This window comes from Mycteria americana, chromosome 4 (genome assembly GCF_035582795.1).
Source record: "Mycteria americana isolate JAX WOST 10 ecotype Jacksonville Zoo and Gardens chromosome 4, USCA_MyAme_1.0, whole genome shotgun sequence".
Classification (NCBI taxonomy): domain Eukaryota; kingdom Metazoa; phylum Chordata; class Aves; order Ciconiiformes; family Ciconiidae; genus Mycteria; species Mycteria americana.
This window is the reverse complement of record NC_134368.1, coordinates 59,818,453-59,843,617: the sequence shown is the minus strand read 5'-3', so window position 1 is coordinate 59,843,617 and position 25,165 is coordinate 59,818,453. Positions and strand designations below refer to the sequence as shown.

General features: G+C 38.5%; 1 protein-coding gene across 1 annotated transcript in view; it reads left to right on the top strand.

The window, feature by feature from the left end:
• Window positions 1-25,165, top strand: part of COL25A1 (collagen type XXV alpha 1 chain) — a 330,679-nt gene that overhangs the window by 180,856 nt on the left and 124,658 nt on the right. The window contains exon 5 of the mRNA XM_075500712.1: window positions 24,427-24,444. Coding sequence (XP_075356827.1) covers window positions 24,427-24,444 — 18 coding nt within the window. The remainder of the gene's footprint in view (window positions 1-24,426; window positions 24,445-25,165) is intronic.

Here is a 25,165-nt window from a genome sequence, read left to right as displayed (position 1 = left end):
AGGTTTGGTAGTGAAGCATTGATAACTATTTCAGGTTTTAATTTTTGGGGTTTTTTGTTATTTTTAAATACACAGAAAATTCAAAACATCTGGAATCTCAAAAGCTTCTTTGTACTGTGATCTTAGTATGTGTTTTCTCAGTTCTATGTACTTTATCCTTATTTTTAGTCCTGGCAGAGGTGATTGGCTTGGGAGACATGAGTTTTTCAGTTGATCCATCTGCCTCACACTTCTTGCTCGTTCTCAGGGAGTGGATCCTCTGCTTTCTTCGAAGAGATACAGTTGGTCAGCTGTCCATCTCAAAAGGTTACTGGGTTTACAGGTTTCTTTATTTGTAACCATGTACTCCTTGCTCATTTTTCCAAAAAGTTGCCAGCTGATGCCAATGCTTTAGATTCAGCAGAAAACAAGTGACTATTCAGGATGAGTATAAATTAAGTCCTTAGACCTTTTTTTTCTTATTTCACATAACCACTTTCCATTAATACATTCACCACAACAAATTGGAACTCCAAATAGTCTTGCCATGGTTCACCAAAACGCTGCATACAAGCCAGTTGTTAGCGAGTCTTCCAAGAACATACTTCATCTCACGTGGAGTGCAATACTGATCTGTCACAGCCAGTCCCTAGGCTTCTTTGTATGCTGTAGACAAGTGCTACAGTCCTGTCATAGAAGCTTATAACGAGAGCTGAGCTCCTCTATTATAGTCAGGCCAGAAACTGCAGGACTAAGAGTTGGGGAGAAATGGCATTCAGTTCCACTCTCACACATGAAGTTCAGCTAGCTTTCTACAGCTGTAGGCAAAGGATGCTTTCAGTCTTTTCCATGGATACATCTGTCAAGTCCAGCACTCAATGGTAGCTGTAGCTGCTGGAATTGATCGCTCTAAGTGATGGATACCAGTATGACCTTTTTCAAGTCATACCTGTGTTATGTGATGTGAGCCTTGAACAAAGGTCAACCAGAGGTGGGTCACTTGCTTAAGTACAAATTTTGCTGTCATATCAAACCATAGATATGGTCCTAATTGCAATTTTTAACTTCAGTACCAGAAATTGCATTCTGGCAGTTAATATTCAGATAGGTAAGAGAGAAAGTCCACTCTGTAAAAAAGTGACTTACACCTTTCTTGCTTGCACTTGTTGCCATCCGGTGGTATTGATTAATAGGCCTATAGTGGCAAGTTGTGTTGAATTGTTTGTTCCTAGAAAACATCACTGGCACCTCAAAAGTCTTCCTAACAGTCACAACACAGTGCATAGGATATTTGTCAATAATACTATACCAGAATCCACAACAGTTATGCGGTTCCCAAATACATGCTTCAATTTAAACAGGCTCAACACATACTTGCTGCTAAGCAGATTAACTATGTAGTATTTCTGTGCCATGAGATCCAGAGGAAGGCTGTAAGAATGTGGTAATTTTTTTAGAAAAATACTGCAGCTGAGAACATACTAATAATACTCAGCAAATAAACTTCTAGTTTTTCTTACAAATTGTGGGACAGTCTCTAAATTCACATGGCTGGCTGGCTAATAACTGTGGCCTTTGTAATGATGTCAGTCACATTAATATGGCAATGTTTTTTATGACCTTCGGATCTCTAACTAATACGTAATATAATTCATCAGTTTAATTTCTTTGTATGCTAATTTTTTTTACAGTGATTGAAGATAATCATAAAAGTTGACTTGAACAGAAAAGTTTGAGGCCTCTTAAGCTTACAGTTGCTATTAATTTTTGTGTCACAGATGATATTTGAAGCTACGCATCAGAACATGTTTATTAGCTTCTTATAAGCCAGTTTTCATTTTGAATGAACCATGGGCTGAATGTTTTCATTTGTTACATTTATGTAATGCTGAGTGCATAAGAGAAGGCAGTGTTTATTCCTGCAGCTCCCTGGAGAATGCTCAGAGTGCCCCAAGATATTCCCTGTCTGTGACTGTGATAGTGAAGTAACAACTGCTTCATCTGCAAACGCCAGCAATATCAGAAGATATTTCCACCCTTTTCCTCACTTGCAATTATAAAAAGTAATTGCCATAGATAAGCTAAAGTAGAAACTTCACATGGTCACTTAAGGAAATTACTTGTACTGCAATAAATGCCTCCTACATGGTGTGTTCTGCTTTAAACTCATTAAACTTTCTAAATTATTTTAGTCCATTTTCTACATAGCATTACAAATAAGGATGTAAAAAATTAGTAGAATAATAAACCAAAATTATAATAGATAACCTCAATGTATCATTACTAATACATACAATTGTTACCATATGCTGGATGCTCCAAGACCCTTCTTTAAACTAGCAATTTCCATCTCAAATGCATAGACGGAGAACTCCTGTATTGCAAAATCCATATCTCTGCATGGCATTTTGTAGCTGTCAGTGTGTGATGAGAACTAAGGACATAATGCTAGGGTATGGTAGGATACCGTGGGCTACTGTGAATCAGTGTAGATTAGGCTCACAGCTGACATCAGTTCAAAATGATACAGCCCCGTATATCTATCAGATAAATACAGGATTATAGCTGATGGTAGATAGATAGGATAGGTGTAATTTAACAATTAAATGTGTGTTTTCAGTATTTTCCTCTGCAGCTTTAAAAATTACCCTCTCCTTTTTTATGATAAAAGGCGTATAGGTAGAGAAAGGAATTAAGCTGGTTGTCGTTTATTTGACAGTATACATAAATTTCTGGTCTCTCTAGGCTACTCCTCTGAGTTCGGCTTGGCAGCTAAGCAGGTGGCACGCAGAAAGCTATAGTTATGATTTTCACATTTATGCTTTGGCAGACATAATTAATGCTTGAACTGTACCTAAGATCATCCATACTTGCTTCTTTGGGCATGCCACTTGAAATTTCCCAGTCATTTCCTCACAATGCATGATGGAACCCTCCAGTGTAACAGATACAGCTTTATTTATGAAACAAACTACTTTGGAGAAAAATGTTGTGTTCCAAATGTTTTCCCAATATACACACAGATAGGAATTGTAATTCTAGGTCTCATTTCTCAATTTGCGTTTGACAATTGCATGTGGAGGTAGAGTGAGTAACCAGTGGTAGTTAAAAATGCCTCTCACAATTTGCCTGAACTGTCACTTTCTCACAAGAAGTTTTGAGATTCAAAGAAAATGTTAAATCACTTACAGTAGAAATCCTGTATTTAATTACCATTTATATTTGTCACAAATGGGAAGGGAAATCCCAAACTGTCCTATAAGAATTCTTAAGTCATTGATCCCTTCATTTTGAAGGAGGGTTGCAAACAAGATGCGTCTTTTTCTTTCACGCTGGATTTTTCATTCGGACTTATGATATAGCTGCAAGATATGTAAAACTTTACTACCCATACAGCTCCCAGATGAATATTCTTATGTGGGAGTTTAAGTGCATTGTTAATCCTAGCTGAGGTCAAGGGGTGTAAAGTTTCATTGACGAAACTTTTTCCTAAATCACTAGACTAGGTGGTTGGGTTCTGTGATTTCCAGAAAGTGCAGGGTGGAAGTGTTTTCTCAAAGGCTGTTTGGAGGCCTGCTTCCCCCTGCAGTCAGCGTTCCGTTCCCATTTATGAGAGAGGCGATATGAGGAGGGGAACATCTGGAGCAGGCAGGCACCTGAACTGGTTCTTCTTATAAAGCTGAATGAGGAACTTTTTCCCTACTGGGAATCAAAAAGTTCTTTCATATGCCTGTAGCGGGCCCCGCACCACTTAGCATCATCGGGTAATTACACCAGAAATGATTTGGCTAGCGTTTGTCAAACTAATAAGGTTCTCAGCTCTATGTTTTTGGTTTTCTTTTTTAATGCCAGAAGCTAGCTGGTAGAACAAAGCCTTAAAGTACTTTTTCCCCATTCCTGGGGATCTTTGGGATGGGCACATTTAGTGTGCATCTTGCCTCTTACATCGCAAGGAAAGTAGTAGGGTGGTGTTTGGACTGCCCTTGTTTTCGTTTTCTCAGCTAAATGTGCGCATATCAAAATCAAGGTTAGTTAAAGCACTTTCTGAAAGCAAACATACTTATCTGGTAGGAAAGATTTATACAAGCAGTGTGGAATGTCAGTTTGAAGTTTTTTTCTGTCACGGTGTAGGATACCGATCATAAATCACCCTTACAAAATCCGTCCCCCCGTCCCCGTCCCACCCCCAGCTTTGGCTTAAGGTAAAGCAGTTAACATTTATTATTTTTGCTAATATTGAGATCTGCATAGTACTGATAATCTAACAGAGGACCATTGAGTTAAGAATTCTTTTTGGATTATTTTAAACACATTCATGGTAGATATTCCCAGTATAAATGAGAGGAATTTAACCGTTTGCAGCTTTGCCTTGCAAAAGGAGCATGATGAAAAACAATCATGCACATGGGCACTCATCAGTTGAAAAGAATATTAAGTTTTTAATATAGAAATCAGTTTCTTGCTGCTACATGATTTTCTTACCAAAATAAGCTGCTGGTTGCTCCTGCTTGGAAGGCTGGAATTTTTAGCAAGTGTCAGCTTACTTAGCACACTGTTCTTTCTGTAAAGGTTCCTCATTTTACCAGATCAATTGTAACTAAGATTAACAAAGGTAAGGGTAGAGTCTTCTACTTTTGTTCATGCTGAACAGCACTTACTCAGAGACGCAATCCCCAAAATAAGTACCACTTACTACGAGAGGGCAAAGTGGAATTGGGACCTATGCGGAGAAAAAATTAGGAGACAAATTGTGGGTGCTAAGGAAGTTCTTTATTTCTCAGTACACAGATTTCTGTGAAACAGAAGTAGTATCACTATACTGGAGTTTAAGGCTTACATTCAAATTCGTATTTTAGTTCAGTAGTATTAGACACGTATACTGGGTTTTTGGCCTCCAGCAGTTGGAATAATCTTAGTTTGCCACTTGCAGTTACTTTCAGAGGGTGATGTTAACAACGGTACAGTTTTCCAAAGGTGAGAGTGAAAGTTGAAAGAAAGTGCTCCAAAAGCACCAAGAATAACATACAGCAGTTCAGTACTTTTGTCATGCATAACCTAGTATTTGCATTCCTAGTCATTGTGAAAGTGCAAGTGTAGGTTCCTTTTTTTAGTAGGAATACTCCTCCTTAGTGAGGCCTGTGGTTTTTGGTCAGGTAGTCTGACTGATTAGCCAGTCTCTGAAGAGAAAATGACCTCCATGTTTCTACTTCCAGCTATGTGGATCAATTATCCTGATTTTTTTTAATCTACTCTGCATATGATAGGAGATCTCTCCTTTTAGGTCTCTGCCCTTAGGGTATGTAAAGTGTAATCTGGTATTGCCATCACATACAAATTGTTTCTCCCTAGATGGAATGCAAAGAAACACATTTTTGTTCTTCATGCTGTCACCAGCTTCTGCAAAAATCTTTTTATAAGCTTGAAAATGAATTATGTCAGAAGAAAGTAATGAAAATATTTTATTTGGATGTATTCGTGTGTGGATCCACAAAACTTAAAAGAATAGTCTAGATATTTTGAGATTAAATGGACTAATGAGATTGGTATATGCTTTAGGATTTTAAAAGCTGTCTCACTGAACTATATTCTGTCTTTGGATTCACCTATTCAGCTCTGGTGAACTTCAATTTAACTTGCATAATTTGACTGAAATTAGAAAACAGGTTTAGAGGCATGTATGATTTGCTGGAATATGGCTCAGAAAGGCACAGGTGTGAAATACTGGGATTTGCAGGTTTTCTTGGCTGAGGGGGTAGCCCGCGTTCTATACCGTAGGTCGATCTGATTTCGGGAACTTTTGTTTCCTTGGTTAAATGTTTTGTTGGTTGAGTTTGCTTGTTTCTGTTTGTGCAGCAGTTGCCAAGGAAGATGGAAAGACTTCTTTCTGACTGTGCAATGAGACACTGGCTCTACTTGGAGTTAAAAGGGGATTTCAGAATCAAAGTAGAAAAATCTCTGAATTTGTTTCTAGATAGGCAATCTTCAAAAAGCAGATGTATGAGTATGGAGAAACTTAGCAGCTTTTCCTAAATAGCTTGAGGGTGAAAACGGGCACCAACTCAATAGGAAGATTTTGTAGAGATAAGCTTTTGTTCCCCAATGTAAAAAAAAAAACCAAAAAAACCCAACAAAAAACCCACTACCCCCACCCGAAAACCACAAAAAAAATTCTGATTCTTTTCACATACATTTCAAAAATACATAAATAGAATTTGCCATAAAAGAAAAAGAATTGTCAGGAGAAGTTGTTTGGAAGTTGGGCCTGTATATCCTTTCACCTACAAAATAAGAAGGAACTGCAGAAGTAGTTTGAAGCAGCATCGCTGCTGAGGCTCTGAATTAAAATGACAAGATTCTTCCAGCATCCTCTCAGTAGCCTCTGTCGAGCCAGTTACGAGCAAACCAAAATTCCCTTTAGACACTCCATCGAGCTGGTGAACATATGGCTCCAGGCTTTCCCCTTCATGGCTGCTTTATTGTATTGACTCATTCTTGACTGAGTTTCACAGAATCACAGAATCACAGAATCGTATAGGTTGGAAAAGACCTTTAAGGTCATTGAGTCCAACCATAACCCTAACACTACCAAGACCACCACTAAACCATGTCCCTAAGCACCTCATCCAAATGTCTTTTAAATACCTCCAGGGAGGGTGACTCAACCACTTCCCTGGGCAGCCTGTTCCAATGCTTGATAACCCTTTCAGTGAAGTAAAATTTCCTAATATCCAGTCTAAACCTCCCCTGGCGCAACTTGAGGCCATTTCCTCTTGTCCTATCACTTGTTACCTGGGAGAAGAGACCGACCCCCACCTCTCTACAACCTCCTTTCAGGTAGCTGTAGATAGCAATAAGGTCTCCCCTCAGCCTCCTTTTCTCCAGGCTAAACAGTCCCAGTTCCCTCAGCTGCTCCTCATCAGACTTGTGCTCCAGACCCTTCCCCAGCTTCGTTGCCCTTCTCTGGACACGCTCCAGCACCTCAATGTCTCTCTTGTAGTGAGGGGCCCAAAACCGAATACAGTATTCGAGGTGTGGCCTCACCAGTGCCGAGTACAGGGGCACGATCACTTCCCTAGTCCTGCTGGCCACGCTATTTTTGATACAAGCCAGGATGCCATTGGCTTTCTTGGCCACCTGGGCACACTGCTGGCTCATATTCAGGCGGCTGTCAACCAACACCCCCAGGTCCTTTTCTGCCAGGCAGCTTTCCAGCCACTCTTCCCCAAGCCTGTAGCGTTGCATGGGGTTGTTGTGACCCAAGTGCAGGACCTTGCACTTGGCCTTGTTGAGCCTCATACAATTGGCCCCGGCCCATCGATCCAGCCTGTCCAGGTCCCTCTGCAGAGCCTTCCCACCCTCAAGCAGACCAACACTCCTGCCCAACTTGGTGTCGTCTGCAAACTTACTGAGGGTGCACTCCATCCCTTTGTCCAGATCACTGATAAAGATATTGAACAGAACTGGCCCCAACACAGAGCCCTGGGGAACACCGCTTGTGACTGGCCGCCAACTGGACTAAACTCCATTCACCACCACTCTTTGGGCCCGGCCATCCAGCCAGTTCTTTACCCAGCGAAGAGTCCACCCATCCAAGCCATGAGCAGCCAGTTTCTCCAGGAGAATGCTGTGGGAAACGGTGTCAAAGGCTTTACTGAAGTCTAGATAGACAACATCCACAGCCTTTCCCTCATCCACTAGGTGGGTCACCTTGTCGTAGAAGGAGATCAGGTTGGTCAAGCAGGACCTGCCTTTCCTGAACCCATGCTGGCTGGGCTTGATCCCTTGGTTATCCTCTACATGCCGTGTGATGGCACTCAGGATGATCTGCTCCATCAGCTTCCCTGGTACCGAGGTCAGGCTGACAGGCCTGTAGTTCCCCGGGTCCTGCTTCTGGCCCTTCTTGAAGATGGGTGTCACATTAGCTAATCTCCAGTCAGCAGGGACCTCCCCAGTTAGCCAGGACTGCTGGTAAATGATGGAAAGGGGCTTGGTGAGCACATCTGCCAGTTCCTTCAGTACTCTCGGGTGGATCTCATCAGGCCCCATAGACTTGTGTGTGTCGAAGTGGTGCAGCAGGTCACTCACCATTTCCCCCTGGATTATGGGGGCTCCATTCTGGTCCCCGTCCCTGTCTTCCAGCTCAGGGGGCTGGGTACCCAGAGAACAATTGGCCCTGATATTAAAGACTGAGGCAAAGAAGGCATTAAGTACCTCAGCCTTTTCCTCATCCTTAGCCACTGTGTTCCCTCCCCCATCTACTAGGGGCTGGACATTCTCCTTAGCTCTCCTTTTGCTGCTAATGTATTTGAAGAAGTATTTTTTTGTTGTCTTTTACAGCAGCAGCCAGACTGAGCTCTAGCTCAGCTTTGGCCTTTCTAATTTTCTCCCTGCACAGCCTCGCTACACCTTTGTAGTCCTCCTGAGTTGCCCGCCCCTTCTTCCAGAGGTCACAGACTCTCCTTTTTTTCCTGAGTTCGAGCCAGAGCTCTCTATTCAGCCAGGCCAGTCTTCTTCCCCGCTGGCTCGCCTTTCAGCACCTGGGGACAGCCCGCTCTTGTGCCTTTAGGACTTCTTCCTCAAAGAATGTCCAGCCTTCCTGGTCTCCTTAAAGCTTCTTTACTTCCTCCTCTGTCTTTTGCTCCATTTCCTTGCCCAGCAATATGGTTTTGAGGTCTCTCAAATCTTTTGGCAGCCAATATGGTGTTGCATCTACACTCTTTCAAGCATTTGCTTACTTCTGACAACAGTTGTGGTTTGTTTTTTTTTTTTAACGTAAGGCTCAGCATTTCTGCCCTCTTTAACCCCTTTGATGTTTGCTCTTGAGTGAAATACTGAAAAGCAGAAAGTTCTTAAGTTTTCCCAATAATTTTGTGTAAGAATGCTGGCACCAATAGAAAGGTTATCCTATCTCAAACATTATCTCCTATCTGGATACTATTCATTGTCAGCTTCCAGGCATGAGTTATACCTGGGCTTACAACAAAGAATATGAAACTTCCCCTCTTGCTCCTCTTCCTCATCCTCCACACTTGTGAATGGGTCAACCTGCTACTTTCAACCTTGTCATGAACTTCCAGATCTTACACTTTGGGTTTAAATTGAAGTGTCTAGTGTTTTGCTTGAAAGGCCATTAGGTCTGAGGTCAGTGGGACAGGACATTAAGGCAGTAAATGAGGTAGCATTCAGCTCCCCGTTTGAAATAATATAACTAGTAAAAGCACAGACTTGCAAATAAAGATGCTGTATGCCTGTCTGAGCACTTTATGTAATTTATAATCTTTATTATTACAGGCTTAATGATTTTGTTTTCATAGTCACAGAAATAGATGTTCCTTCTGGAAACCAAGTTTTAGTACTAATCATGGCAAGATTTATGTGAAAATTTTTCTTCAAGGACTAGAAATAATCCTTTCTTAAAATACAAATTCTTTTATTGCTGCATCCTACTACATTGCTACATGCTACTGGAGGTGCTTAGTCTGGAGAAAAGGAAGCTGAGGGGAGATCTCTTTGCTCTCTACAACTACCTGAAAGGAGATTGTGGCGAGGTGGGTGTTGGTCTCTTTTCCCAAGTCACAAGCGACAGGACGAGAGGAAACGGCCTCAAGTTGTGCCAAGGGAGGTTTAGATTGGATATTAGGAAAAATTTCATCACCAAAAGGGTTATCAAGCATTGGAACAGGCTGCCCAGGGAAGTGGTTGAGTCACCATCCCTGGAGGTATTTAAAAGACGTGTAGATGTGGCATTTAGGGACATGGTTTAGTGGTGGACTTGGCAGTGCTAGGTTAATGGTTGGACTCGATGATCTTAAAGGTAACTTTTCCAACCTCAACGATTCTATGATTCTTTGATTCTACACCCCTCTTTTCATGTAAAATTTGGGAAATAGAACAGGTGGTGCATCATTAAAAATAGTATGGGGAAACATTTCAGGAAGAAAGAATGAAAAAGGTTGTAGTGCATCCCTGAATGCTGCTTTATTTCCTGGAATGAAATAATCTTTTTAAGTGTGCTTCATATAGTTTTTCCATAATGATTTATGCTTTTTGAGAATTTATGGGTTCCAAGTCATTTTGGAGGGGACAGATTTGTATGCAGTACCATCAACTTTTAATGAATTATTTAGGTTATGGTGTGTTTAAGACAACAGTAGTGTCTTTAAACTAGCTGCATGTATATTTGTGCCTTTTAAATCTGGTAGGAACATGGCAGAAGTATCTGAATGGGCTTGCATGTGCAGAATTTTATATTCCAGTATTTGAGCACATATGGCAGCGCATAGCTGAAAGCACCTGCTTTGGAGTTTAAGTTTTAATGCAGTGCATCTGCACAAGTTTGTTTTCATATGTTGTATCCCAGATGGAAATAGTGCATTTATGGACTAGGACTAGGTATGAACATTAACATTTTAGTTATCCTGGAATTGTTCAAACAAAGCTTTCTTTGACCACATGACAGTCGAAAGAGATTGGGGTTTTTATCTACATGTTTGTTTATAAACATTTCAGTACCTTGGCTTTTAGTTTTGTTCTCTTTTAAACCCTTTGTAACTTTTCTCTTCTCCTTTTTTATGGAGATGTATCCAATCTGATTCATCTCCTTTGTTGTAAGTCAAAAGTGAAGTATCTCCATGGCAGCCGTATCTTTTTCTTAATTCCCTGGGAGCCCTATTCAAAATATGCACCTCTATAGACCAATAAAAGGAGTACGATGGTCAGATTCTTCTATCCTAATGGAGCAAAAATCGATTTACATACCTGCTGTTGAGTTTTGTTAATCTTCCAAAGCTGATGGTTCCACTGAGGGAAGGTCAAAAATTGGCCTCTGAAGGTTAGTTCTCTATGATACTGTGTTATTTACGAAAAGACTGTATTTTTCTTTTTCCTTAATGGACCTCATTCCCCCTGAAAAGAGAAGATTTGTAGAAACAAAAAAAGAGATTGACTGAAAGAAGTGAAAGGGATTTTCTTCATATTCTGTAAAGCCGTCAAAATACAGATAACAAGAAAGATTGTTCTTTAGTAGGACTTCAGTGAGCAAATGGATTCACTTCCATGGTGGTGTGAGGAGACAGATTCTTCAGAATTATTCCAGGAGAACAAAAATCTAATTCATCAAAGTCATCAGGCCACAGCTGTTACAACAATCTATCTCCCACTGAATGCTAGCCAGCTAACTTTTGAGAAGTGACATTTTTCACCGTTTATTGTTTTCTCATCAACATGGCACCAACCACATCAAATATATTCAGACAGTGATGTTGGCATTGATGAATTAGCCATGTGCTTTCTATTTATGGATACAGGAGTTTCAATTTCTTCAGGAGAAACAAGAACTTTTAGGTACAATGTAGGAGATTTCTCTCTGGTCTGTGTGTATATTCCCCATGTTCAAGTACTTGTTAAGCTATGCTGGAATTCAGTAGCATAATAAGTATTTTTATGGAAACACATAGTTCTGCAACCCTTCACAAGACTGTTTTTATGGATGGGGGAAGCATATGGGGGTAAGCACTTTAAGATCACAATTTTAATACAGTTCATTTTTTAAGAGCAGGCAGTTACAATGTGCTGTTTCTCAATTCGATGTACCATACATGATTTGCCAGGATTAGGCAGGTTCATTTTACAGTTTTCTTTTCATTTTTCCTTCTGAAGAAATGTCTGAGTATGACTTGGGTATTTCATACTCGGAGTTTCAGTCTACAGTAAACAATGTTAGTCAGCGGTAAACAATTAAAATGAGCCAAAAGAAAACAGAGTCCACATGACTCCATTCTTTACTATAACTTGAATGCGGAATTACTATGTGGCTCTTACTCTTTCTGGGGTCAACAGTAGTTTCCCTTTGCAGTAATTTGTCATACAGATATGACCATACAAATGTTGCAGATGCTGATGAGATGCATAGGCTACAAAGAGGAAACACAGTGTCTGTCTGGAAATAATCTTCTTGCTAGCCTGATATATGAAGACAACAAAGCTGCTTTGCAGTTTGGGGTTCACAGTCATATTTGGCTCTTTTTTCCTATATACTTGCGATGTGTGCAATGTTGGCCATGATAAATAGAAGGATGTCTGCCTACAGTCTTTTAGAAGAGTTCATTCCAACTTAGATCTGCCCAGTTCTTTCTCATGGATTTTTACATATATATTTCAGCAGAAAGAGTAAGCATAGTGCTCAGATACTCAAAAATGCATCTGCACCGCAAGAAACTGCCTGTCAGATTTCCTGCATAAACTATAAAAATAAAAAGTATCTCGGCAATTATTTTTCAGCTGTGAAATACGCTTTTGAAAAGCTGTGACTATAATTTTTCTTGCACAGAACTCTTTGTACTCCCTTATTGTTACCATATGCGGCACTTTTTTTGTAGTTCAGCCACTCTCTGAATAGCCAAACTCTGAACAATTTTTCTTTCTCCAAATTGCTTACTTCTAGACATAACCAACCCATCTTATAATTGCAAAGGAGCTATTAGAGTATTCAGACTGCATGTAGGGCTCCCGGCTAGGAGTCTTGTAATCTAGAGTGATGTTGGTCCAAGGAAAAGTTTTGGAGACTGTACCTAGCATTTCTGGTTTATTCTGGAATCTTTGAAACTGTCCCTCGTATTCCATCTTGTTCCGTTATTGATGATTTCCATCGTCTCGTTTAGGCTAATATGGACACTAGAGCCACTTCATGAAATTCATAGCTTTAGGTCACATGTCCTTTTGTTTCTTGAAATTCAAAGAAACTAAAAAGTATGAAAAAATGCCAACATTTTCTTCTCTGTAGCAAGAACAGCAAAATACATGTAAGATTCCTGCCAGTTCTGCTTGGCAGCTTGCTATTAGCATTGGCTTATTGCTTTACATGTGCATGCTGCATATTTCTCTGTACTGAAGGCACCACACTTGGCAGGTGATTTAAAATATAAATTGGAATAACTTCTGATTACCTTTATGCTCATGAACTGAAGTCTCAATACTGAGAGCCTAGCCTAGGCATGCTGTAGCTTTTCTGGCTGATGGAGGTGTAGTCTGAACGTTAATCATGGTGCTGCCATTCTTCATTCTCCAGGTTTTATCAGGACCTTGCTTCTGAGTCTGTTCTATGCTTCCAGGGTATGCTTTGAGATCCTCATTGGCTTGATAAAGGCAATTTTGTAGGAGTTTTTGATGAGAAAGTTAATGCATGGCTTGCAACGAAATGAGAGATTCCTGGAATTACAGGATGAGGCTGTTAAGGACTTAAGAATGCACTTTTTTCTTTCTTTCTTGTTTTTTTAATTTTTTTTTTTTTAATGGAATGTAGTTTTTCCATTGAAATAGAAAGTGTGGAGTATTGGGGAGGGGTTATAGTTCAAATCTTGAATGATTAATTTTGCATCAGTGTTTTGAATGAGCCTAGGAGGAGCAAGATGTTGGTTCTGAAGTCTGACTGAGATAAAGGCTCTAGCAGTTCAGATGGGACCCATAATTTGCTGGTCAATAAGATCAGGCAGCCTAACAGTGCTGTGAATTTTGTTGGGTTTTTTTTAAAAAAACTTCATTTAAAACTCTAAATCCCTACCGTGGAAAACATTTATACTTAGTTTGCAATCTCCAGGTGATGATCCATCTAGCTGAGTTTTGTGCCTTAGGTAGTAGCCAGTATGAACTGCTTGAGGGAAGAATTCAGGAAATCCTGAAATGGACTTCTTTCAAAGAGCCTTGTAGTGCTTCGTTCGTCTTTGTCAGAAACTTTGCTTTTTGTGGTAAAGGGGTTTTAGACAGCAGGCTCATCTTTCTTGTACTCTTGTAGTTCCTTCTTTTCACAGTAAAGTTTTCTCCAGCCCAAATGATCTGGAATATTTGGGTTTTTTTTTCAGTAATGTCCTGATTGCTGGCCAGAGAGACTTGTTGCAGGTTGATTTAGGGCACTTTTTTTTCTCACAGGCTTGGAGCAAGTGACTTCTGTACCTGGGCTGTTCTCTCACATTGCTCTTAATAGCAATCACTCCCAGTCATTGAAAAAGAACCAATAATGTTTAATCAGTAGGAGAAATTTAGCTGGCTGATGAGCCTATCATGCTTATTGTCCACACAAGCTCTAAAACAAAACTTCACTAAAAAGAAATCTTATCAGACTTGCTAGGAATTATATATCCTTGCTAGGAATACTATATTACATCTAATTAAAGTCAGCCTTGATAAACCTGTAATTAACCAAAGGAGAGAAAAAGAAAGTCATGGAGATCAGTCATTTTAATGGTATCATGATGAGGAAACCTGACAGTTGTGGGTTTTTTAACTTCTATCAATCCTGAACTAAAATAGGTGACTTGAAAAGGCAATGTGTCATCTTTCACCTTACTTGAACTTAGTGGGGATGATCTGCAAACCTGCTGTTTGAGACAGATTTTCTTTTTTTTTTTTTTTCCACATAGGTATTTTTAAACTGAGTCTGACATGGTAACTGGCATGCAGCTCATACAGCTGCTGTAAAGCTAGATTCCTGCTTTCTTCTGAATCTCGTATTGTATATGTACTGACATAAGAGATTTCAGGCAGCTGCAAGTAACAATTTAACAGTCGAGCTTACTGTAGATTGTTTAGAAATGTGGAATAATTTAGTCACATGATTTAATCAGATAAGAGTTTCTGAATTCTGAACTGTGCTGTGATAGTCTAAATTAGTATATCTTAAACTGCCAAACGTGTAATCTAAAAGACTTTTAAAAAATGACTGGGGGAGACCTTAAAATGTTTGTTTGTTTTTTTTTTTTTTTTTTTGACAGCTGAGTGCCAAATCACACTATTATTAAAGTCAGTGTGAAAAATCACTTTTAGTTCAGTGCACTACAAACTGAGTCCAGAAAATACTTGTATGCTGCCAGCTTCGGCTACGGCATTGTTATGTTTCACTAGCTTTATTTGTTGGGCCAACACTGGCCATCAGAAATGTTGAAATAAACTTGGCCACTTATTTGTGCCATGAAGTAAGTTCCAGGAAATTGAAACACCATCTAGCATGGTGTTACTGGGGCTCTGTTCAGTTTGCTGTATTCATGTCTCTTTCAGAGATGCAGATGTTTCTGTATTAATTTTGTGTATACAGAGCATTTCAGACACCTATGGTCTGCATCGGGAGAGAGAATTTTTTCCAATATACTTGATTTCACACTGAACAATCAGGAAAAACAATGAGTCATCAAAGTTTGAGAAATCATTATGCATTTGGAGATGATAATTGGCCTGCTTGTAATTTATTTATACACAAAACTAGAATTGGAGTAATTTGCAATGTCAAAATTTTTCCTCATTCTTCCCACAGAGAATGTGTTTGCAACAAATACATTTCTCTGTGTACTTCCAATGAATATAAACCTACCAAAATTATGCACTGTTAAAATATGCCAATCCATTTTGTTTAAAAGCAAAAAAACAAAAAAATGCCTTTAGATAGAGGGTTGTTCACAGTTTATAAAGAAGAAATTATGTGTATTTTCTGTTTATTATGTATCTCCTGGTTCACAATTCAGTCTTCTGATTAGTATTCCTTAAGTGAAAAGGATCACTGAAGGATGAGTGGAGTAAGAAGATAATCCATATCTTCCTCTTTTCCTTCCCTTGGAAGATTCTTTTATCACATAGTAGTGATAACTTTTCTTATCTTCACTTTTCAGTCAGAATTTTTTTAAGAAATGAATATGGCAGTAAAGCTGCCTAAAGTAATAATACTGGCTATCTTTTTGATAGGAACACTAAATGTTTCTGATGCATTTGCTTACATATTCAATTTCTAAGAATAACCCCTAAAATCCTAAAAATATTTAGCTCCAGAGTAACCCATATGTAAAAGGATACTGCTAAAATGGAAAACAATCAATTTTGGGAGCATTCAAAATCTAACTAAAATTATCTTTCTTTGTGAAATGTTATATTTACAGTATTCTTGAGGAGTGGAAGCTACTTTTCACAAAAGCAGACCTAAATGTCACTGATATCCCCCTTCCTCCCATGTGTTATCTCTGTCCATATTAGGGTTATTAGATAGGTAGTTAGTGCTAAGTAAATAGATGGGTATTATTTGGAAAAAAAATCTACTGTACGAACATCTTTGCTTTTGAGTATCTTGGAAAAAAGTCTATGTAATACTGTAAGAAAATATCCAGTAATAGCACACATTTAAAAATGGTACTGGAAACCTAGAAAGGAAATGCATAGTCCAGAAAAAACATTTTCAATATCATCTGTAGTATCTACAGTAAGCGAACAAATAACTAGTGTACATGTCTGTTGTATAAACCTACTCATCCCCTTCTCTTTCACGATGAATTGTCTTTAGTTTTCTAAAATGTTTTACAGGGATTGTGTTATAGAAGACCATGTATTTGGTACTTGTCAAAAATTACATGCTAATCTGTAGTACCAGTTATTTAGAGAACAAAGCAGAAATTAGTTTGAACTATATAGTGCGCAGCTCTAGAGACAATCAAGTTTAAGTCAAAGACGGACTATAGTTTGAAGTCTTTCTTTCAAAACGAATGAAAATGTCTTTGAGTATTCCATGAGACTTCCAGTGCAATCATGTAATGAATTTCAATAAATATTGTCATATTATAGGATTTTTCTCAGTGCATCCTGAAGTAGCCTTATGTCCTATTTCAGCTTCTCTTTCTCAGCCAGCCTGAATCAGCTGTGGAAACTCTGATTTCCATTTTTGAAAAGTGTTTTCTCTCTCTTTCCAACACAAGAAAGAAGTAATTGAGGAAAGAAGGAAATTACCATGTTTTCTGTTAAAGATTTAGTATTTTTATAATGAAAGAATATTATTCATTTTCACAGTAATGACTTATTATCTACAGAGATTTTTTTTTTTCCTCCTGTAGGGCAGTATGTCTCAAGCAAATTTCTCTTTCTTCTCCTATTCTATAAAGCAAATCCCAGAAGACTTTCCCAGACTTGAGACCAAATAGCCCTGATACAAAGGGAATCATGGGGGAAATTCCTATTATTTTCAGTTGTGAGCAGGTGCTTCTCTTCAGCCTACTGGGAATTTCTGATTCTTCTTTACTGACACTCTTCAAGATGCCATACATAGTCCTTTAATTCAAGTGCAGGAGCTATGTAGCATGGATAAAGAGCAGGCAAAAATTTAACAGTAGTTAAAATGCCTGTCATTGTAAGGGAATACAAATAGGGTTTTTTTTTCTATGATAAAGAAACATTCCCTGAAAACAGTGCTTATATGCAAAATACAAGCACTGCTACAGCTGCAAGAGCTGTTGGCTGGTCCCTCTAAGCCAACAGTTTGACCTTGTAATGATTTTTCCTTCTACAAATACTTGTATAATTCTTTCCTGTATTCATTCATAATAAGAATAATTAAATCTTTTGGGCTAAGCTTGCAGCAGTCCAAACAGTTAAATTTAGCTGTTTGCCCACACAGCCCTCTGGGGAACTTTATATACTTACCATGACCTTACTGCTGAGTGTTTTAACTGGTAATATCTGTAGTTTGCTTTCTAGAAGTAAATGTATTCATAGCCAGGATTCAGTTCAGCCTTCATTTTTGCACCTGCAACAGAGTCTGTGTGTAAGTATTACTAGATAAATATCCTGTAGTACAGTGCTAGAAAAATCTGGGAAAGCTACTAATTGGCAGACTTGCCTTGTTTTTTGGGGTGTACAGTACTATATTTAGAAATTTGCTAAATAACTATGAGAAAATTATTAAGTGTTGTATGTGTGCTGCATGTGTGGGATCAAGAGGCACTGAGGAAGCATAATAATAAAAGCTGTCCCTTTAATGCACTGGAAAGTGTTGCTTGCTTTATTGGATACCAGGGAAGAACTGTTCAGAGATAACATTTGAAAGATATTGTAGGGCATCCCAACAGTCACAAACTTTCCCAGGACAGCAGCACATAATAATAGGTAGTGGTCATGCAGATAACCAAGATGCTGGTGACCTGCTTTACGCTCTCAGCATGTCACCTACTCATGATGTGACAGAAAACCACAGTAGGAGCTGGAGGGAAGGAGAGGTAAGGGGTTTTACTCCTGTAGGGCTGCCCACACACAGTAACTTGTTATTGGATCTGACAAGTAGGTTAGTGCACAGGCTTCTTAGAAAGCCAATAATGTACCAAAAAGCATGGGTTTCACGATACGTACATCCAACTGATGTCCTCTTTCATACTAAGTATGTCTGGAATTTTTGGCAGAGTCCATGATCTAGGCTGGGAGAGGACAGATAGCTAGGGAACTCACTGGATTGATATGGCATCACTTTTTCATAGTGTTTATTACTTTCTTGGCAGCTGGTTGAACCGGCACATTCATATGACCATAGTACCTATTAGTAATGGTGCAGAAGGTAGGAAGATGCACGCCTGGGTGAGGGGGTCAGCAGAACCTCCGCACACCTGATTCAGACTAAACTATTACACTTCGAGTTTTGCTCGCAAGCTGAAGTAGTGCTCAGAAAGGGGGCAAAAAGCAACAAAGATAAAATGGATCAACATAAAACCAGCAAATATGTTACGTGCTGTCTTCTCAGCAACAGTGATCCAAATCAAGCAGCGTGAGCAATCGGTCCTAAGGGGCTGTATGCCTTGGGAAGGCAGTCTTGAGAGAGTGCCTGGGAAGCTCCAGGGGGAAAGTCTGGCTGCAGTGCCAGCATTTAAGAGAAAAATTCTCCCCAGGAGACATAAATTAGTATCCCTTTCACATGGGACAAAGACCTGAGAGCTCACAGTTTCAGCCTAAAAGAGGAATTTAATGGCAGAAACAACTTCTCTGCCTGCTCTTATTCCGTTGTCAGTGAAGGGTAACTTGACTCTTCATTTGTCAGAAGACATAGTAATTAAACATCAAATGTAAAATTAATCCAACTTTCTCTAGCCCTCTTCTCTCTCCTGTGATCACCTAAACATGCAGTTGACATAGAACCGTTACTGAGTTACAACAGCGTATATCCACGTTAAATCCTTTCCAGAATTTGCATCCATTTAACAGGAATCAACCTCTGGACTCTGAAGGAAGTAGGTAGCTTGTAAAGTATCAGCAAGGATAATTCCATGTTTCCCAAGGGAAAAAAAAGAAATCAGGATAAGGCACAAGAATTCCTGGCCAAAGTACAGGCAGAAATCTTTAGTACCTCAGTGAACTGCGTGAGCTGAAGTTTCTTATTAACTATCGTTATTATAACATTAATTTAAATACAGATTAGTTATGAGATTTTAAGTGTTTGCTCTTTTCACCTTGCAACCGTGTGATAACAGCATTCAGTAAATAGGCTACTTATTCTGTTTTCTCAGTTATTTAAAGAAACACACAAGCCAGATGCATTATTTCATATGTTTTGTTATGTTGTGCCACTGTGATTTGCCAAACTAACAGTTCCTTCATTGCATGTTGAACCTGTCTTTTGTTAAACACCAGCTATTGCCTGGCTACTTCCCACCATACTGTTTTTACTAATTCTGTCTTAGCTCTGCTTCTTTTGTTGTTTCTTTTCTGTGCCTTCATTCTCAAAATATCCCTAAGGTATTGCATTTAACTGCTGACATAGAGTTATTCATCCTCTAAAGGCCGCAGTATTCCCCCAGTCTGTATATTTTTCCTCATCTTCAGCGTTATTCCGATTTAACTGTTCCATTTTGTTTTGACTTTTGATTATCCCAGGGTCCGATTGGTATGGATGGAAAGCTGGTAGGTGATTTGTTCAAAACCAGTGTAATTTAGGTCTTGCACATATTCCTTTTTTGCTTTTTTAATTGCTCGTGCTGAAATGTATATTAATCCCATATTGGCTTCCTTTGGCAGAACTTATTTCAACCTCAGTAGCATAGATTTTAACAGAGTCCTGAAAAGTCACTTCAGTCTTTTGTGTCTATCCAAGGAAATGGAGGGCAGCCATGCTACTCCTGTTTCCTTATTGTTTTCTATCTGGATTAGATTGGAAGACAGATGTTCCTACTTGGGTACTCTGTCCAGAGAATGCTACACAAGGGTAGCTTGGTGGTGCCTTTCAAACAGCAGGATATTATTTCTGACCACATATCTGTGGCTCTTGCTGATTTCCTTTTTTCCACAGGTTCTTCGGTTTTGTGTTTTAATTTCTCTGCCTGGGTGTTGTTGGCTGATTGGATCTGAACAGCCCCATGTCTCATTTTAAATGCATTTGTATGCTATCCCAGATATTCTTTAGGGAGGTGCTACTTGAATTAGGTTAGAAATAGCCTTTAATTTTATACAATGCATTTGTAAATATATTTGTATTTGTGTATATATATGTATATCCATATATTTGGATGTATGAGCCTGGAAGTTTATGTTTCCAGCTCTTTAAAGATTAAAATCATGCAAAAGCTGTGAAAATTTTTTCTGCACTTTTTCATGCTATTGTTTTTGCTCCCTCTCTCTTTCTCGTTTTCCAGGATAGTCCTTTTCTTTGACATCCTGAATATATCTTTTCTTTTCTGTTGTTTCATTTGCTACAAGCCCTGTTTCCTCTGCAAGCTCAACTTGCTAACTTGCAGTGTCAGCTTCCATTTTCTTCTCTTAAGACTTTTTCCTGTGCTCCTTGACATCTCTTGCTAGTGTTAAGTAACTTTTCCACAATGTTTGCAGCCTCCAGTCATTAGGCTTTTTCTTTAATCTCCTCTTTTAGCAGACTGATAGTTTACCTGTTGACTTCAGCTGGACCTGACTACGCCATATATCTTTTCTTTTTCTTTTAGTATCATTTACATATCAGCAGCTAATATTAGGTTAAATTGCTAGGAAGGGATTAACTATCAACCATAGAAGACCTTCCATCATGGTAATTAGAATAGGCTGCCAAACTTAGCCCCTTTCTTTCCTGCAAAATAATGTATTAAGTCACTAAATAGGAATATAGAAGGGAAAATTGTTCTGAAGATTTTGCTGAAACCATGATATATTATGCAGCTATACCCACTGTAGTCATGCAGACTTTAAAAAAAATAAATAAAAAGCAGCAATCAGTAGTGTATAAGCAAGTACATGAGCAATGACTCGGAGGTTCAAAGTAGCAGCCACTAAAATACATCTGATCAGTTATTGGTGTTGGGACTGATCTGTAAATGTGTGCAAAGAACAGCAGTCAGTAGCTACAATCAATGAATCAATTTGAGAGTACATAACACATTTGAACAAAGAGATGTTCATTAGAAAAAAAAATGGAGTAATGCTGACTTTTGAGTCCTGAAGAGTATTTTCACCTGGTTTTTATCTAAAATTTAGATAAATACTTCCAGCTAAAACATTTTAATCCACAAGTAACATGCATTGGGAACAATTTATGCAGCAGTGAGCCAGAGTGATTTCAGCAATCCTGGAGCCCTTTTGGGAACACAAGCATATCATTGAGATTGAGCTTGCTCAAATGAAATATAATATCAGATTGTACTCATGTTAGAAGGTTTTTTAATGAACACAAAAGTAACTCACAGAGCTTTATTCCTGATCCTTTCACAACATACAAAAATGAGAGAAGGCAAAATGAACAGCCCCTCCTTCGTCTCCCACACTTTGAATTGTTCTATGACAATGACCCTTTACAATCAAAAAGGTCAGTATTGTGATGCCTCTTTCTACCTGTACCTTTGTAAGCAGAGCTGATGAGTTCCATAATATAGTGCTTGCTGCATCCTCTGGTTAGTGTCACTTACTGGATCATTAGTGAGAAGGGAAAATTATACTGTGACTGCAGTAGCTAGTATCTAAGAGTATACAAATTGAAGGACTGGAAACAGCTGAAAAAACAGAAAATAATTAACTTTGCTAATGCAAAGTTCCTTCCACGTTCAAGGACCTCATAGCCAACAGGATAAAAAAAAATCCTGCTATGAGTACTTTTGTATTCAGCATCTGAATTTACAGTTAAATGCAGGATAATTGCAATATTGACAGCGTATATAAACTAAGAGTAATGCAACTGTTACATTCCCCATTATCTCATAAAGTTCTGTGTCACCAAGAAAAACAATTGCCCTATAAAAATTCAGTTTCCAGCTTTGCTCTCTCCATATTGCAGACATGATAAAAGAGTAATTATAAATGCACAATAACAAAAAGGCAAACTGGTAACGCTGTTGAGATTGATAGTAGAAAACACTTTCATGGGAGCATGATTATATCCCTGACATTCAATTCAGGGTATGTTTGTGTCATGTGTGTATGTCCCTTATACCATACATATAGCATGTACCATGTGGACACTTAGTAGCCTATATGTCTAAGTTAGATTGAAGAAAAAAAGTGTCCATTTTCAAATATTTTTGTTTAAAAATAAATATATTCTGTTTATTTGCTTTCTACTGCTTTAAATCAACATTTTGTTGAAACATTTTGGTAATTTCAGACTTTCATTTAAGTTTTTTAAAATATATATATCTCAGAGACAGTCTTTAATGATTCGGTCAAAATGTATTACAACATTAGATATACTTCTGAGACAAATGTATTGTGAGTTTGTATATAAAATTTTGCGTGCATAGGTCTCAGTTTAGTTAATTTATACAAATGTATTGTACAGGCTGCCCAGTATTGCATCAGTAAGCAATTCCTGATGATTTTAGGATCAGATATAGCATATAATATCTTAAAACCTGCTGTGTTAGGAAGATTGAGGTAAAGGCTGAGTGCTGAGGAGTCCCAGTTGTATTCATTAACCCAGTGTGACGTGTAAGTTCATAGAACTGACCAATTCAGAAAATTTTACTTCATATTAGAACTGGCAAACTTCAGCCAGTATTTTTTTTGTCTGAAAACCTCTATAGTGCAGCGTTGTTGTAAGGAACTAGTACAAAACTGCAGCATCTACAACAAGGAATGCTTTAGGCTGCCTTCAGTGTAAGGATTAGATAGCCACAATAATTCTGTACTTTACCATGATTCCTCTGTAACGTTATTTCTAATATTTCTTATGGTTTTTTTAAAAAAAATCTTTAAAAACTTGCATGTGAATTAAAATATGTTTTTCTGGTTTTTAATTTAGCACAAAAAATCTTATCAGTTACTAAAAAAAGCATTTTTCTTCAGCTGCTTTTCTTGTAGATAATAGTTCCCAGTTGAAATGCTTCAGCATCCCCACCCCACCCCCCACGCCCAAATCACGCAGAATCATAGAATGGTTGAAGTTGGAAGGGACCTCTGGAGGTCATCTGGTGGGACCTCTGGAGGTCATCTGGTCCAACCTCTCTGTTCAAGCAGAGCCATATAACGCAAGTTGCCCAGGATCGTGTCCAGATGGCTTTAGACTGTCTCCAAGGATGGAGACTCCACAGTCTCCCTGGGCAACCTGTGCCAGTGCTTGGTTACCCTCACAGTAAAAAAACGTTTCCTGGTGTTCAGATGAAAAGTTTCGACTCTGTGTAGCAGTATCTTCTAGCTAAAATGAAGAGGTTTTATAAGACTTATAAGAAGTCTCCATGCTCAGTTTCTTTCAACAAAAGGAAACGTAGTTTCAATTCAACTGAAATATTATTGAAGTGTCATAAAACACTAGAAGCTAAGCTAGCCCTAGGAGTTTAAGAAATTCTCTCTTTATAGGGAGAAATATATAAATATTTGTCTCTGTCTTACAGTGTGAGCCGATTGTCTGGGTGGTTGTAGTTCATAGTCACAACTACTATACTGGTTTGTAATATAATTCTGCTTCATGCAAGTAATTTGTAATGAGAGGGCTAGAATAACTGATGACTTTCACTGGCTTTCCTAGAGTAGGGACCTTAGTGATAGGAAGTCTGCTCTGTAAGGGCTTGCAGCAACAAGAGACATATACACCTCTTCAGTGCGCGGAGGGTCTCTCCATTTGGCCAGCGGTGGTCCAAAGGTGGTGTTGATAAATAAGGGAGAGGAAATGTACCAGCTACCTCTCGGGCTAATGGACAAGGGTTCATCTACTGCTGACTTGCTGGGTTAAATATTGGTTTATATTTGCTTAAAACTGTGGTGCTTGCAGCAACAGCAAAAAGACTTGTTTGCCCAGCAATGTGTTCCTCCAGTTTTTAAACTGTGTTCGTTCAATAGGCAGTAATTAGCACCTCCTTGAACAGGGGGTGAGCCATAATAGAGAAAAAGCACCCAATACCTACTTCTAAATCAGCTCAGCATCTGTGGATTCTTTCTCACATGAGAATGATTAAGTTAGGTCTTTCTATCATTTCTAAATTGTATTGTTCTGACTATCTAAAGTATGAAGTTTCTCAAATGCATGTTCAATGATGTATTATTGTAATTTATTTCTGGAATCAGTTAATCACAAGAAAGTTCATCAAAACATTCAAATTCAATACAGAGTTAAGAGTCCAGAATCTGACTTCAATACAGTTATTGGATTTTTTGTTATCTCCTTATTAGAGAGTACTGTAACTATTTGCTACTATTTAAGGAGTTAATCCTTGTCATAACTTTCCATAACCTTATCTTTTTCTTGTTTTTCAGGGTCAGCCTGGTCCTCAAGTAAGTGCTACCTTATTTTCCCACATAAGTTAAGCTTAAATACAGGGCATACAAAACTCAGGTTATCTACAAAGTATTTTGATGGTTTTTTTAATCCTACTGTAATAAGCTAGAAACTGGTAACGGTTGCATAATTCAGCAAGGCAAATATTTCCCAAGAGAGAAACATGGGCCCCCCCCATATGGTTGTCTGAGTTCCCTCAGCTGTTTGACCAGATGGTGGGGTTAACAACGTAATATTGAATAAAGCAAATCTCTCAACTATGGCTTGAAACTTTGCCACCTAACTTTAAAGCAAGATAAAATAACTTAGCAAATGTGTAGCAAATGTAATACTTCAACTGCTTATTAATCACAGGCTAATAATGTTGCTATAATCCAGGCAGCCCTCAGTTATTTTAAATATTGCACTGCTAGCTATTTTGATTAATTATATCCACTGCTTTGGATTAGTTCTGCTTTATTTAAGAATAGTAGAACTTTGTCTTGTGAGCTGTAATTGAAGATGTGGAAATCTAGGGATCTAACTTCAGTTCTAAGGTAGAAATTGACCAGCAGAAAGGAAACATTAGGTATAGCAAAAATTAAATGTAAATTATTTGAGTTAGAGCGGTATAGAAATGTGGAAAAGCAAGGAAATGGGGGGGGGGGGGGCAATACCAAAGCCAAACTTAGTGAAATTAGTTGAAAAACTCTTACCTTTTTGCATACTTAAGATTCA